Here is a 16179-nt window from a genome sequence, read left to right as displayed (position 1 = left end):
GCTGAGCCGGAAGGCAAAGCTCTCAATTTACCGGTCGATCTACGTTCCCATCCTCACCTATGGTCATGAGCTTTGGGTTATGACCGAAAGGACAAGATCACGGGTACAAGCGGCCGAAATGAGTTTCCTCTGCCGGGTGGCGGGGCTCTCCCTTAGAGATAGGGTGAGAAGCTCTGTCATCCGGGGGGAGCTCAAAGTAAAGCCGCTGCTCCTCCACATCGAGAGGAGCCAGATGAGGTGGTCCGGGCATCTGGTCAGGATGCCACCCGAACGCCTCCCTAGGGAGGTGTTTAGGGCACGTCCGACCGGTAGGAGGCCACGGGGAAGACCCAGGACACGTTGGGAAGACTATGTCTCCCGGCTGGCCTGGGAACGCCTCGGGATCCCCCGGGAAGAGCTGGACGAAGTGGCTGAGGAGAGGGAAGTCTGGGCTTCCCTGCTTAGGCTGCTGCCCCCGCGACCCGACCTCGAATAAGCGGAAGAAGATGGATGGATGGATATATTGTGTATATATATAATTAAATATAGAGCTAAACGACGTCCCTGTTGTCTGTGCCGTCTTCTTCCCCTGTACAGCTGTAACATTGGCTTCATTTTTTTATGTTTGACGTACCAAATCAACATGTTGCCTTATTTAAGAAAGACATCCAGACGGGCGCTCATTTTTTCCTCTTATGACAGTCAGGTCCTTCAGACGTCAGAGGTACAATTTCCCCTTAACTCACCTTCCCCACTCTGAGCTCCAGTCAAGCTGTAAATTCCTCACTGGTCCTCTAACTGGGGCGCTAGCCATCCCTTTTATGCCCGTCAGTGGAACACAAACTCTCTCACAGCCGCATGTGAGGAGACATCAGCGCTTTTCATGTGCTTGCGACAAAAAAAATCAAATAAAATCAAATAAAAAAATGCAGTCAGACACGGATGTCCAGGGCTCGGTCGGGGGGGAGTGTGTGTGTGTGTGTTCCCAAGAAACACATGAAGGACTTTATGAAGTTGTGTGTGTGCACGCTGCTGCCAGTGCAGGTAGAGACTCATGTTGTTAACTTTTACTGGCACTGCATGTAAGAGGATGCCAGACATGGCAGTAAATTACCAGCATGGAAGAGCTTTTTAGTACGGACCGTAAAGCTTCTTTAAAACACAAAGTGGCAGCAACAGAAAAAAACTAACAAAAAAAACCCAGCCTTATCCCACATTAAAAAATAATCATTCGGACTCAGGCCGATAAACCTTTCCACTCTTGTTATGTAAAGAGCAAGATATTTGAGGATTACAATTGTTTGTTTTAGCAGATGTGAAATATTTGAACATTATCTACATCAATGTTTTTCAACCACCGTGCCACCGCACACTAGTGCACCGTGAGATATTGTCTGGTGTGCCGTGGCAGATTATGTCATTTCACCTAATTGGGTTAAAAATATTTTTTGCAAACCAGTAATTATAATCCGCAAATGTGCCTGTGCTGTCTAGAGCTCGGCAGAGTAACCGTGTAATACTCTTCCATGTCAGTAGGTGGCAGCAAGTAGCTAATTGCTTTGTAGATGTCGGGAAGCTAAAACTGAACTGGCTGCAAAGTAAACAAAAACAGAATGCTGGACGACAGCAAAGACTTACAGCGTGTGGAGCAGACGGCGTCCACAAAGTACATCCGCACGTGACATGTTAATCAACACCAAAATAGGAGCGCAAGACAAGAACTAAAACACTACACACAGGAAAACACCAAAAAACTCAAAAGAAGTCACGGCGTGATGTGACAGGTCATGACAGTACACTTACGTTGAGACAAGAGCTATAGTGATGCATGCTTGGTTATGGTTTGAACTCATATCCAACAATAGCGAGAATTAATTTTTACTGTCAATATCGGCTGCTGAGTTTCATTTTTTAATGTTTTCTGCTGGTGGTGTGCCTCGGGATTTTTCAATGAAAAAAATGTGCCTTGGCTCATAAAAGGTTAAAAAACACTGATTTACATCACAGGTGTCAAAATCAAAGCATTGGAGTGGACTCATTTGAAGTTTGTGTTCAAATCAGTTGATTTTTACTGAAGTAAATGGTAAAAAAAACAACAATCGTAATCATGCAGGGAATACATTTGTAACACAGTTTAATGCAGGGGTGTAAAATTCATTTTAGATGGGGGGCCACATGGAGAAAAATCTACTGCCAAGTGGGCCGGACTGGTAAAATCACGGCACGATAACTTAAAAATAAAGACAATTTCAGATTGTTTTCTTTGTTTAAAAATAGAACAAGCACATTCTGAAAATGTACAAATCATAATGTTTTTTTTTTTTTTTTTTGCACTTACATGTTAATAGTATTCTATCTTTATTTGTCGTTATTTATACTTTCTGAATAAATGATGTGATAATGTTCATCAGTCAACTCATTGGATGTTCATTTTTAATCTATCAAGATAAAAAAATGATATTAAAATCAAATTACAGGATGTTATTTAAGTAGTTTGCTCATTTTCCTCGACCGGTGCATTAACATCATGTGGTTTATTTTTTTCACATGTGTAGCATCATCTACAAAGATACAAATAATTGCTATTGCGACATCTAGTGGACACCTTTAGAACAGCAGTTTCTTTCATTAAAACATTTCGGCTCATTTTTTTACTTGGCAAACTCATCCCGCGGGCCGGATAAAACCCGTTCGCGGGCCTGATCCGGGCCTGTACGTTTGACACCCCTGGTTTAATGGACAAACATTAATAATGTTTTTATATTTTTGTATTTATTACTCTTTTTTTGAAATTTTCCTCATGACAAGTGAGGCTCTGCCTCACCTGCATGCTCTGACCGCCCGTCCCTGGGGTATCTAAAGTGTGACCCAGACGCCATTTGCAGACCACGGCTTGTTTTTTCGTAGAAATACAGTAAAATAAACAGAAAAAAAAATAATTAATAAATAAAAAATTCAAAGAATAGTTAAAAAAAAGGCATAATGTTACAAAAAACAACTGTAATGTTGATACTTATAAATATATACAAACTACTTTACAACTACTTGGAAATAATAACAAAAAGATTTTTCTTTAAATACATTTTGTAGGCTTTTTAAAAAAAATGACATGACAGCATCATGTAGACATATTAATTGATTTGTGATAGACTGCTAACTAAATTACAAAGTAACAAAAAAGCTAAAAAGCCATGACAACTATTTTAGAATGCAGTAAAAGAGTTAACCAAACCCTTCACACAACTTTTACCTGTAAAAGTGTGCAGGATTACCGCAACATGAAGTGTATCCATATGTGGTGACATAAGTGCCGTTTTATTTATAACAAGCCGCTGTAACATGCATATTTTGGAAGGTGTTGTTTTACAGCGCTTAAACAGAAGCTCTATTTGCTGTGCCTCATGAGCCTTAGCCTTAGTGTGATAATTTCATGCAGAAAGACTTGACGCCTCCATCTCAACTCTCTTGTGAATCCCAAGAGGAAAGTATCTTTCTAAAGACCACAACAGCACGGATTTGCCTTTTCTGCATACTTTATAGTTTACTTAATTGTGCCATTGTCTTTGAAGGCCCAAACGCTGCTAAACGGTCATATTCACCTGCGGCCTATAACATTGTGCGGGTAATTTAAAGATTTTTTTTTGCTGACGGCCATAATCTTTTGAATTCGACAAATGGTTTTCAACCAACACTGAAAAGGCGTGTTATTATTTGTGCTATTGCGCCATCTTTTGGACGAGTTCCCTCAGTGCAGGTGCTGCAGGATGAACGTCTACGATATTTCCATCTATTTAGTAATTTGAACCGGAAGTACAAGTGCGATTCCGTCTTCTAGTCGTCCATAACGTTTCTACTCATTTGGGCTATTCATTAATCACTCCAAGCACCGTTTGTAACTTTAACAATATAACTAACACCATTCATACTTACGAAACCGTCCCATGTGTGATGTATGTAGCAGTGTTTTATTGCATATTTGTAATTGCTATTGTAATGTAATCACGCTAGCATTGTTAGCATTTGCCAATATGCCAACACGTTTACAAGTGTCTGTGTTAGTATTATTAACTTACAATGGCATTATTTTGTATTGTTTCAGTTTCACAAATTATTTTCTAAATTCACCAAAATGTCATCATGGCGTTATTGAGTCTGCTTAGCTGATTGGAGAGCTAGCTTCTTCAGCTAGTGGGCCCATAACAATAACTTCTGTTTTGTTTGATCAGATGTTTTACTGCCGTGTTACAGGCATTGTTTGAAAACAATTAAGGTATGTAAATAAAAAATTACAAAATGTTTCTGTTTAAATAACTAATTTCACAACTTAAATATCTGCGGCTTATTGTCCAGTGTGGTTAATATATGGACAAATATGTTTTGTTTACATAAAAACAGGGTACATCTTAGAACAGCAAGCTGTGTGTGTGATTCTAAATAACGCCTATACTGTCTTTTGGATGTTGAAATACACAACCGATTAAAGAATAAAACATTTATTTTTTACTCAACGCTAACAAAAAAAGGATTTGGTTTAAATAAAGAATCACAAGCCTCATAACTTGTGTATATTTAAGTAGTACACTCTCCAAATCCTTCAAAAGAACTGCAGATATATAATTAATACAGAGAAACAGTTGGTGGGAATGTATAACAAGCTGGAGCTCCAGTGTAGAGTAATCACCTGCATAATCTACAAAACCCAAAACCAGAAGTTGGCACGTTGTGTAGTTCGTAAATAAAAACAAATTACATCTATCCATCCATCCATTTTCTACCGCTTGTCCCTCTCGGGGTACAATGATTTAGAAATCCTTTTCAACTTATATTCAATTGAATAGACTGCAAAGACAAGATATTTAATGTTTGAACTGAGAAACGTACATTTTTTTTTTGCAAATAATCATTAACTTGGAATTTAATGGCAGCAACACATTGCAAAAAAGTTGGCACAGGGACATTTTTACCACTGTGTTACATGGCCTTTCCTTTTAACAACACTCAGTAAACGTTTGGGAACTGAGGAGACCAATTTTTGAAGCTTTTCAGGTGGAATTCTTTCCCATTCTTGCTTGATTTACAGCTTAAGTTGTTCAACAGTCCGGGGTCTCCATTGTGGTATTTTAGGCTTCTTAATGCGGCACACATTTTCAATGGGAGACAAGTCAGGACTACAGGCAGGCCAGTCTAGTACCCACACTCTTTTACTATGAAGCCACGTTGATGTAACACGTGGCTTGGCATTGTCTTGCTGAAATAAGCAGGGGCGTCCATGGTAACGTTGCTTGGATGGAAACATATGTTGCTCCAAAACCTGTATGTACCTTTCAGCATTAATGGCGCCTTCACAGATGTGTAAGTTACCCATGTCTTGGGCACTAATACACCCCCATACCATCACAGATGCTGGCTTTTGAGCTTTGCGCCTATAACAATCTGGATGGTTCTTTTCCTCTTTGTTCCAGAGGACACTACGTTCACAGTTTCCAAAAACAATTTGAAATGTGGACTCGTCAGACCACAGAACACTTTTGTACTTTACATCAGTCCATCTTAGATGAGCTCGGACTCAGCAAAGCCGGCAGCCTTTCTGGGTGTTGTTGATAAATGGCTTTCACTTAGCAAAGTAGAGTTTTATCTTGCACTTACAGATGTAGCGACACACTGTAGTTACTGACAGTGGTTTTCTGAAGTGTCCCTCTGCCCATGTGGTGATATCCTTTACACACTGATGTCGCTTTTTGATGCAGTACCACCTGAGGGATCAAAGGTCCGTAATATCGTCGCTTCTGTGCAGTGATTTCTCCAGATTCTCTGAACCTTTTGATGATATTACTGACCGTAGATGGTGAAATCCCTAAATTCCTTGCAATAGATCGTTGAGAAATGTTGTTCTTAAACTGTTCGACATTTTGCTCACACATTTGTTCACAAAGTGGTGACCCTCGCCCCATCCTTGTTTGTGAATGGCTGAGCATTTCATGGAAGCTGCTTTTATACCCAATCATGGCATCCACCTGTTACCAATTAGCCTGTTCACCTGTGTGATGTTCCAAATAAGTGTTTGATGAGCATTCCTCAACTTTATCAGTCTTTTTTGCCACTTGTGCCATCTTTTTTGAAACATGTTGCAGGCATCAAATTCCAAATGAGCTAATATTTGCAAAAAAAATAACTGTTTTCCATTTCGAACGTATCTTGTCTTTGCAGTCTATTCAATTGAATATAGGTTGAAAAGGATTTGCAAATCAATGCATTTTGATTTTATTTACAATTTACACAACGTGCCAACTTCACTGATTTTGGTTTTGTAGTAATAATCTGTATTTCCAAAAGTATGCTCAGTTGGGAAAAGTATTACGTGAACAGTCATATTTAATTTCCATGTAGTCTGCAGTGGTGTAGAAGCGCACTGTCACCTTTTAGATCGGACGTCGTTAGATCATGTGACCAGTTGTAATCATCATCATGTGTGGATGTTTGCATGCTTTTTATAAAGGGAACATATTCAACAAGCTTTACAGGGCTATGTACAAAAATAGCTTATACTGCATTTAAAAGAGACTTTTTTGAGACTGGCAACAATTATTATATTAGGCTAGGGTTGTACGGTATACCGGTATTAGTGTAGTACCGCCATACTAATGAATCATATTCGGTACGAGACCGTCTCTGAAACGTACCGGTCCCGCAACCCCCCCGCGCCCGCGTCGAAGTCGCGTCGTGACATTGCTGGTTTACGAGCAGACGAGCATGTTCGGCAGCGCACAATCACGGAGTACTTACAAGCAGACACAGTGTGTAGACAGAAAAGGGAGAACATACGCATTTTGGTCTAAAAACTAACGATAAAGGTGAAGTTATAACACTGAAACGCCCTCAGGAAGAGGTGCTTTAAGACATGGCTAGCTAGCTAGCGGTTAACGTCCATCTGCCGTCGGCAGTGTTTTAGCTACTTCTAAATCACTAATCCTTGCCTGTATCATCCCTGCAGGACAAGGAATAGCTAAACATGCTTCACTACACACCGTAGCTCACGGGCATCAAAATGTAAACAAACACCATGGGTGGATCTACACCTGACATCCACTGTAATGTAGTCGATACTACTATGATTACGTAGATATTTTTTGGCATCACAAAATCTTCTTTCGTTTTCTAAAAATGTATATTATGTTTATAAACTCATGAAATATGTCCCCGGACAAATGAGGACTTTGAATATGATCAATGTATGATCCTGTAACTACGTGGTATCGGATTGATACCCAAATTCGTGGTATCATCCAAAACTAATGGAAAGTATCAAACAACAGAAGAATAAGTGATTATTACATTTTAACAGAAGTGTAGATAGAACATGTTAAAAGAGAGAAAGTAAGCAGATATTAACAGTAAATGAAGAAGTAGATTAATAATTAATTTTCTACCGCTTGTCCTTAATAATGTTGACAAAATAATAGAATGATAAATGACACAATATGTTACTGCATATGTCAGCAGCTAAATTGGGAGCCTTTGTTTGTTTACTTACTACTAAAAGACAAGTTGTTTTGTATGTTCACTATTTTATTTAAGGACTTAACTGCAATAAGAAACATATGTTTAATGTACCCTAAGATTTTTTGTTAAAATAAAGCTAATAAAGCAATTTTTTTGTGGTGCCCTTTATTTAGAAAAAGTACAGAAAAGTACCGAAATAATTTTAGTACCGGTACCGGTACCAAAATATTGGTATCATTACAACACTATATTAGGCTTAAAGCTTTCACGCCAATCAATATAGTTTGGGTTCTTGGTCCGAATCGTAGGATTTACGAGCTGAACCGGATCATACCACTTGGCGGAACTGTACACTCACCTTGTCGTATAGGCTGGTGCTTATTATAAGCCAAAGGAGCGATAAGGAAGCGCATCTCAGCCACAGGGCTCCAGTGGTGCAGGATGCGGACACTCCAAACTCCAGGGCGCAGAGGCTGGTTGAGTGGCGGCCTGTAGTGGGTGAACTCCGCGCTGGCGTCGATGAGAATGTCATAGGTGGCCGCGATGACGTTGGTCGGGTCGATCCACACAACCGTGACGGTAACGTTGGGCCCTTTTGTCCACTTCTGCATGCCCACCGTCTCATCCATGGGGCCCATCAGACCGCCAAAGTTTCTGAACAGCCGCTCTTTGGCATCCCAGTCTGTGCCGACCTAAAATAGAAAATAATTGAAAAGAGGAGAAACGACTGTAAGAAAAAGCGTGAATTCCCACAAGTGAACAGAAGGCTGCAACAGACTGCATCACCATTTCACCATACTATTAAGATAAGCAATACACACGCCGAATTATCACGGGAAATAATCTTCAGTAGGCATTTTTCATCAAACAGCCCAAGCCTGCACACAGTACTTATACAGAATGTTGTATGCAGACACTGGCAAGTCCAATTTTGTATGCCTTGTATTGGAGTTTGTTTGTCCACACTTAATGGTAGAGATGCACATTAATTAACTACAATAATAATACAAAAAATACAATATGGCAATACTGGAGTGATGGTTTTCCAGTTTATTTATTTGGTAACACTTTAGTATGGGGAACATATTCACCATTATTAGTTGCTTATTAACATGCAAATTAGTAACATATTGGCTCTTAATTAGTCATTATTAAAGGCCTACTGAAATGAAATGTTCTTATTCAAACGGGGATAGCAGATCCATTCTATGTGTCATACTTGATCAATTCGCCATATTGCCATATTTTTGCTGAAAGGATTTAGTAGAGAACATTGACGATAAAGTTCGCAACTTTTGGTCGCTGATAAAAAAGCCTTGCCTGTACCGGAAGTAGCGTGACGTCGCAGGTTGAAGGGCTCCTCACATTTGCACATTGTTTACACCAGCAGCGAGAGCGATTCGGACCGAGAAAGCGACGATTACCCCATTAATTTGAGCGAGGATGAAAGATTTGTGGATGAGGAACGCGAGAGTGAAGGATTAGAGTGCAGTGCAGGACGTATCTTTTTTCGCTCTGACCGTAACTTAGGTACAAGCTGGCTCATTGGATTCCACACTTTCTCCTTTTTCTATTGTGGATCACGGATTTGTATTTTAAACCACCTCGGATACTATATCCTCTTGAAAATGAGAGTCGAGAACGCGAAATGGACATTCACACTGACTTTTATCTCCACGACAATACATCGGCGAAGCACTTTAGCTACGGAGCTAACGTGATAGCATCAGGCTTAAGTGCAGATAGAAACAAAAGAAATAAGCCCCTGACTGGAAGGATAGACAGAAGATCAACAATACTACCAAACATTGGACCTGTAACTACAAGGTTAATGCTTTCCAGCCTGGCGAAGCTTAGCAATGCTGTTGCTAACGACGCCATTGAAGCTAACTTAGCTACGGGACCTCGACTGAGCTATGCTAAAAACATTAGCTATCCACCTACGCCAGCTAGCCCTCATCTGCTCATCAACACCCATGCTCACCTGCGTTCCAGCGATCGACGGAGCGACGAAGGACTTCACCCGATCATCCGCGAGGTCGGCGGCTAGCGTCGGATAGCGCGTCTGCTATCCAAGTCAAAGTCCTCCTGGTTGTGTTGCTGCAGCCAGCCGCTAATACACCGATCCCACCTACAACTTTCTTCTTTGCAGTCTCAATTGTTCATTAAACAAATTGCAAAAGATTCACCAACACAGATGTCCAGAATACTGTGGAATTTTGCGATGAAAACCGAGCTTTTTGTATTGGATACAATGTGTCCGAATATTTCCGTTTCAACGATTGACGTCACGCGCATACGTCATCATACATAGATGTTTTCAACCGGAAGTTTCGCGGGAAATTTTAAATTGCACTTTATAAGTTAACCCGGCCGTATTGGCATGTGTTGCAATGTTAAGATTTCTATCAGACTATCAGACTGCGTGGTCGGTAGTAGTGGGTTTCAGTTGGCCTTTAAATGTACAGTAATCACTTCATGATATGATTTTATTTAACAACATTTTTTTGGGGTGGGGTTTTAGTCTTAAAAACATACACTACAGTTCAAAAGTTTGGGGTCACATTGAAATGTCCTTATTTTTGAAGGAAAAGCACTGTACTTTTCAATGAAGATAACTTTAAACTAGTCTTAACTTTAAAGAAATACACGCTATACATTGCTAATGTGGTAAATGACTATTCTAGCTGCAAATGTCTGGTTTTTGGTGAAATATCTACATAGGTGTATAGAGGCCCATTTCCAGCAACTATCCCTCCAGTGTTCTAATGGTACAATGTGTTTGCTCATTGGCTCAGAAGGCTAATTGATGATTAGAAAACCCTTGTGCAATCATGTTCACACATCTGAAAACAGTTTAGCTTGTTACAGAAGCTACAAAACTGACCTTCCTTTGAGCAGATTGAGTTTCTGGAGCATCACATTTGTGGGGTCAATTAAACGCTCAAAATGGCCAGAAAAAGAGAACTTTCATCTAAAACTCGACAGTCTATTCTTGTTCTTAGAAATGAAGGCTATTCCACAAAATTGTTTGGGTGACCCCAAACTTTTGAACGGTAGTGTACTATACACACAAAGTCAAGGACGTGCACCTCCCGACTTATTTACACATTCTTATCATTAATTAAAAATGAATAAAATAACCAATATATCAATGACCCATACATTATAACTGCATATACAATATAACATTACTTTAAATACAACTCTATTTTTTGATATATAGGCTCTAGTGTTGTCCTAATACCAATATTTTGGTACCGGTACTAAAATTATTTCGATACGTTTCCAAACTTTTCTAAATAAAGGGGACCACATAAATTGCATTATTGGCTTTATTTTAACAAAAAATCTCACGGTACATTAAATATATGTTTCTTATTGCAAGTTTGTCCTGAAATAAAATAGTGAACATACAAGACAACTTGTCTTTTAGTAGTGAGTAAGCAAACAAAGGTTCCTAATTTAGCTGCTGACGTATGCAGTAACAAATTGTGTCATTTTCAACTCTTATTATTTTGTCAAAATTATTAAGGACAAGTGGTAGAAAATGTATTATTAATCTACTTGGTCATTTACTGTTAATAGCTGCTTACTTTCTCTTTTAACATGCTCTATCCACACTTCTGTTAAAATGTAATAATCACTTATTCTTCTGTTGTTTGGATGCTTTTATATTAGTTTTGGATGATACAAATTTGGGTATCAGTCCGATACCAAGTCATTACAGGTCATATTCAAAGTCCTCATGTGTCCAGGGACATATTTACTGAGTTTATAAACATAATATACATGTTAAAAAACGAAAGATGTTGTGATGCAAAAAAATATTGACGTAGTCATAGTAGTATTGACTAGACACGCTCCTGTACTTGGTATCATTACAGTGGATGTTAGGTCTAGATCCACCAATGGCGTCAAAATTTAACATTTTGATGCCGGTGAGCTACGGTGTGCATGTTTAGCTATTCCTCGTCCTGCAGGGATGATACTTGTAAAAAACTTACTTTACTTGTCGCCATGGAGGCAAGGATTAGTGATTTTTCAGAGGCGGTATAGAACCGAAAATGATTCATTAGTATCGCGGTACTACATACTTGCCAACCTTGAGACCTCCAATATCTGGAGGTGGCGGGGGGCGTGGTTGGGGGCGTGGTTATTTACAGCTAGAATTCACCAACTCAAGTATTTCATATATATTTAATATATATATATTTAATATATATATATATATATATATATATATATATATATATATATATATATATATATATATATATATATATATATATATATATATATATATATATATATATATATATGAAATACTTGACTTTCAGTGAATTCTAGCTATATATATATATATATATATATATATATATATATATATATATATATATATATATATATATATATATATATATATATATATATATATATTTATTTTATTTACATGGAAAAAAAAAAAATACTTGAATTTCAGTGTTCCAGTGGCTATCCATTAGATGGCAGTATTGTCCTGTTTAACTTCTCCGTTCATGATGAGTATATCATTTCGGCCGCCATGTCTGTAATTTCCTCGTTCTTCTGCTTCGTCTCCTTGTTGTGTGCGCAGTTGTGCACTCTATAAAAGCCCTAGATGTTATGACGTCTATGGGCAGGCAAGCTGTTTTATATTGTGGGAAAGTGGACGTGAGAACAGGCTGTCCCCACTCAGTCTCAGGTCTGCATTGAGCTGGAGGGGGCGTGGCCTCCAGCTCCGGCTGAATACCGGGAGTTTGTCGGGAGAAAATCTCTGCCGGGAGGTTGTCGGGAGAGGCGCTGAATATCGGGATTCTCCCGCTAAAAACGGGAGGGTTGGCAAGTATGCGGTACTATACTAATACCGGTATACTGTACCACCCTAATAGGCTCTAACAAATACAAGCACAACTACAGGAATGCTACAAATCGTGAAATTAGCGTTGCTATGTATTTTTTAGTACATATGTGTTTTTTATGTGAGTAAGAGCTTTATTTTGCGGTGACACCATATGGCGTCGCTGATACCCGTGTCTGAAAAACATACGCATGGTCGAAAGGGTGCGTAGAAATACGTAGCCTTTTTGGCGTAAAATATTTCTATAAACATCAACGTTTGCCTTGGAAGTTACGTATATAGATTTCACTCCTGTTGATGAAACTTTTTTGTGTGCAGCAACCTTCACAAATGAGGCCCCTGGTACATAGAGATAGGCTGATAGATAGGGACCTAGCGCACACACAGCGAGAAGAGTGTCGGTAGAAATGTGAGAAGGATGGCGCCTTTAAAGAGTGCTCATCCTTACAATAGTAGCTGATTAACACGGCCTCACCCAGCTGGACGATCAATGTCTGACTGGAACTGCCCGTGTATAACAGCCTTTGAGAGTTAAGAATACGGTGTACGTTATAAATATAGGCTGAACCACGTGTCTTCCGTACAAGACAGCTCAATTTCATCTCAATTATTAGACTGACCTCTGCCATTGCTTGCCCCCTGGACCTTGATTCTCCTCTCTTTAAATTGCTAATCAGCTCTTGTCCGGCACCTCTGTAGCTCATTAGTCTGTCCAACGCTCACTCACTGGCGCTCTGCATCCTTGATTGATTGGCAGAAACACCATGGGAGAAATGAAGCCAACACTGCCTGATGTCTATTACTGTGATCTACTGGGAAACAGTCCGCTGACTTGGGGTACATTTACTTCAGAATGATCTTGCTGAATGGAGATTCTTGCTGCTTTCGATACCGTCAATCATAATATTTTATTAGAGCGTATCAAAACACGTATTGGTATGTCAGACTTAGCCTTGTCTTGGATTAACTCCTATCTTACTGACAGGATGCAGTGCGTCTCCCATAACAATGTGACCTCGGACTATGTCAGCGTTTCTCAAAGTGTGGGGTGTGCCCCACTGGTGGGGAATAGAGACATGACAGGCGAGGAACGGAAGGAAATTTCACTTTAAATGTTTTTTTTTAAATTATATTCTTAGATTTTTTTTTTTACTCTGCTTTCATTTTCTATACACACTGTAAATCACTTTGTGATTCTGTCTGTGAAATCCGCAATATAAATAAATATAAATTACTTATTTTTCCTGTAGGCTTTAAATTTCTTGGTAGGAGCAAAAGTTTGACAGACTTGGGAACAACTCGTAGACAAATAAAAAATTTACAAAATTAAAATTCCAAATTAAACTCATGTTCACCACCCTGTCTTGCCAAATGCATAGCTCCTCCTTTTTTTTTTGCAAAGATTGCAAAGTGGCACTTTTATTTGATTTATTATTGAACTTGATGCAAGTTATAACACTTTTATTTGATTTATTATTGAACTTGATGCAAGTTATAACACTTTTATTTGATTTATTATTGAACTTGATGCAAGTTATAACGCTTTTATTTGATTTATTATTGAACTTGATGCAAGTTATTTGATTCATTATTGAACTCGATGCAAGTTATAACACTTTTATTTGATTTATTATTGAACTTGATGCAAGTTATAACACTTTTATTTGATTTATTATTGAACTTGATGCAAGTTATAACACTTTTAGTTGATTTATTATTGAACTTGATGCACGTTATAACACTTTTTTTGATTTATTATTGAACTTGATGCAAGTTATAACACTTTTGTTTTATTTATTATTGAACTTGATGCAAGTTATAACACTTTTATTTGATTTATTATTGAACTTGATGCAAGTTATAACACTTTTATTTGATTTATTATTGAACTTGATGCAAGTTATAACGCTTTTATTTGATTTATTATTGAACTTGATGCAATTTATTTGATTCATTATTGAACTCGATGCAAGTTATAACACTTTTATTTGATTTATTATTGAACTTGATGCAAGTTATAACACTTTTAGTTGATTTATTATTGAACTTGATGCACGTTATAACACTTTTTTTGATTTATTATTGAACTTGATGCAAGTTATAACACTTTTGTTTTATTTATTATTGAACTTGATGCAAGTTATAACACTTTTTTTGATTTATTATTGAACTTGATGCAAGTTATAACACTTTTGTTTTATTTATTATTGAACTTGATGCAAGTTATAACATTTTTTATTTATTTATTATTGAACTTGATGCAAGTTATAACACTTTTGTTTTATTTATTATTGAACTTGATGCAAGTTATTTAATTTATTATTGAACTTGATGCAAGTTATACCACAGCTGCACAGTTATTTTATTTATTATTGAACTTGATGTTATTTTATGTTATTGAGTTTGAATGTATACAACTTGAGGTTACTTGATGTTCAATAAATTTGAAAATGTTAAGCTTGGCATTAGCGTTCTGTTGGGGCAATGGGGGCAGGTGGGGCTTGAAAACTCCCCCTTGTCCAAAGTGGGGGATGACAAAAACAGTTTGAGAACCACTGGACTATGTTAAGGTAACATGTGGAGTTCCCCAGGGTTCGGTTCTTGGCCCTGCACTCTGTAGCATCTACATGCTGCCGCTAGGTGACATCATACGCAAATACGGTGTTAGCTTTCACTGTTATGCTGATGACACCCAACTCTACATGCCCCTAAAGCTGACCAACACGCCGGATTGTAGTCAGCTGGAGGCGTGTCTTAATGAAATTAAACAATGGATGTCCAGTAACTTTTTGCAACTCAACGCTAATAAATAGATCTGACTGATCTACGGTATCTCCATGTGGTTTTCTAGCTGCACGGTGGCAGAGAGAAATAAATTACAGGGGGTCATAAACGCTGCCCAGAGGATCCTCTTACATCTCTAGAGGACCTGAATAAGAGACCCTGCAGCAGGAGAGCAAACAGCATTCTTATAATTTTTTTCTAAATGTAAAACACTTCCTTGTGGTCTACATAACATGTAATGGTGGTTCTTTGGTCATAATGTTGCATGGATTATGTTTTACAGACCATCTTCAAGCCGCTTTCTGACAGTCACTCCAGGATGTGCCGTTTTGTGGGCGGTCTTATTTACGTGGCTCACCTTCGGCAGCGTCTTCTCCCCGTCATCTTTGTTGTAGCGGTGTAGCGTGCAAGGACGGGAGTGGAAGAAGTGTCAAAAGATGGAGCTAACTGTTTTAATGACATTCAGACTTTACTTCAATCAATAACGGAGCAGCATCTCCTCATCCGGAAACAACAACACTGGAAATGAACTGTTATAACTAAAGTTCCTAGGGTGAATAATGTAAACTCACTACACCGGTATGTTTTAGCTCTTTCATGGCGAGTTTACTGACAGATATAAGTAAGAACTTTACACTACTTTTTATTAGAAATGGCAACAGCGGAGGATGAATGTCTCATAACAAGAAGATAGAGAAAAATAAGAAGCTTATCGACTACGGTGTCGGTACGGGCTACGAAGGCGGACGCGCGCAATTTTTCAGGATTTATGCAGATCCCAAATAGAGATCAGCAGGTACCAGAAGGTAAGAAAAGTAACTTTTGGATAATATTGCGAAACAAAACGCCAGATAATATGTCTTTCCATACACACACACCATAATAATACTCGTATGTTGAATCACATCAAACGGTGCGGCTTCATAGCTTACCAAAGTCGTACTAAAACATTTTGATAGTTTTTTGAGCGCTGTGTGTAATGTCCTATATTTTCAATGGAACATATACAATGTTGGTGTTGTTTACTTGATTAATAT

General features: G+C 38.4%; 1 protein-coding gene across 1 annotated transcript in view; it reads right to left on the bottom strand.

The window, feature by feature from the left end:
- Positions 1–16179, bottom strand: part of xylt1 (xylosyltransferase I) — a 295672-nt gene that overhangs the window by 18449 nt on the left and 261044 nt on the right. Inside the window, exon 10 of the mRNA XM_062032690.1 lies at positions 7838–8171. Coding sequence (XP_061888674.1) covers positions 7838–8171 — 334 coding nt within the window. The remainder of the gene's footprint in view (positions 1–7837; positions 8172–16179) is intronic.

Source organism: Entelurus aequoreus, linkage group LG22 (assembly GCF_033978785.1).
Source record: "Entelurus aequoreus isolate RoL-2023_Sb linkage group LG22, RoL_Eaeq_v1.1, whole genome shotgun sequence".
Lineage (NCBI taxonomy): Eukaryota > Metazoa > Chordata > Actinopteri > Syngnathiformes > Syngnathidae > Entelurus > Entelurus aequoreus.
This window is presented reverse-complemented; position numbering and strand designations above follow the sequence as displayed.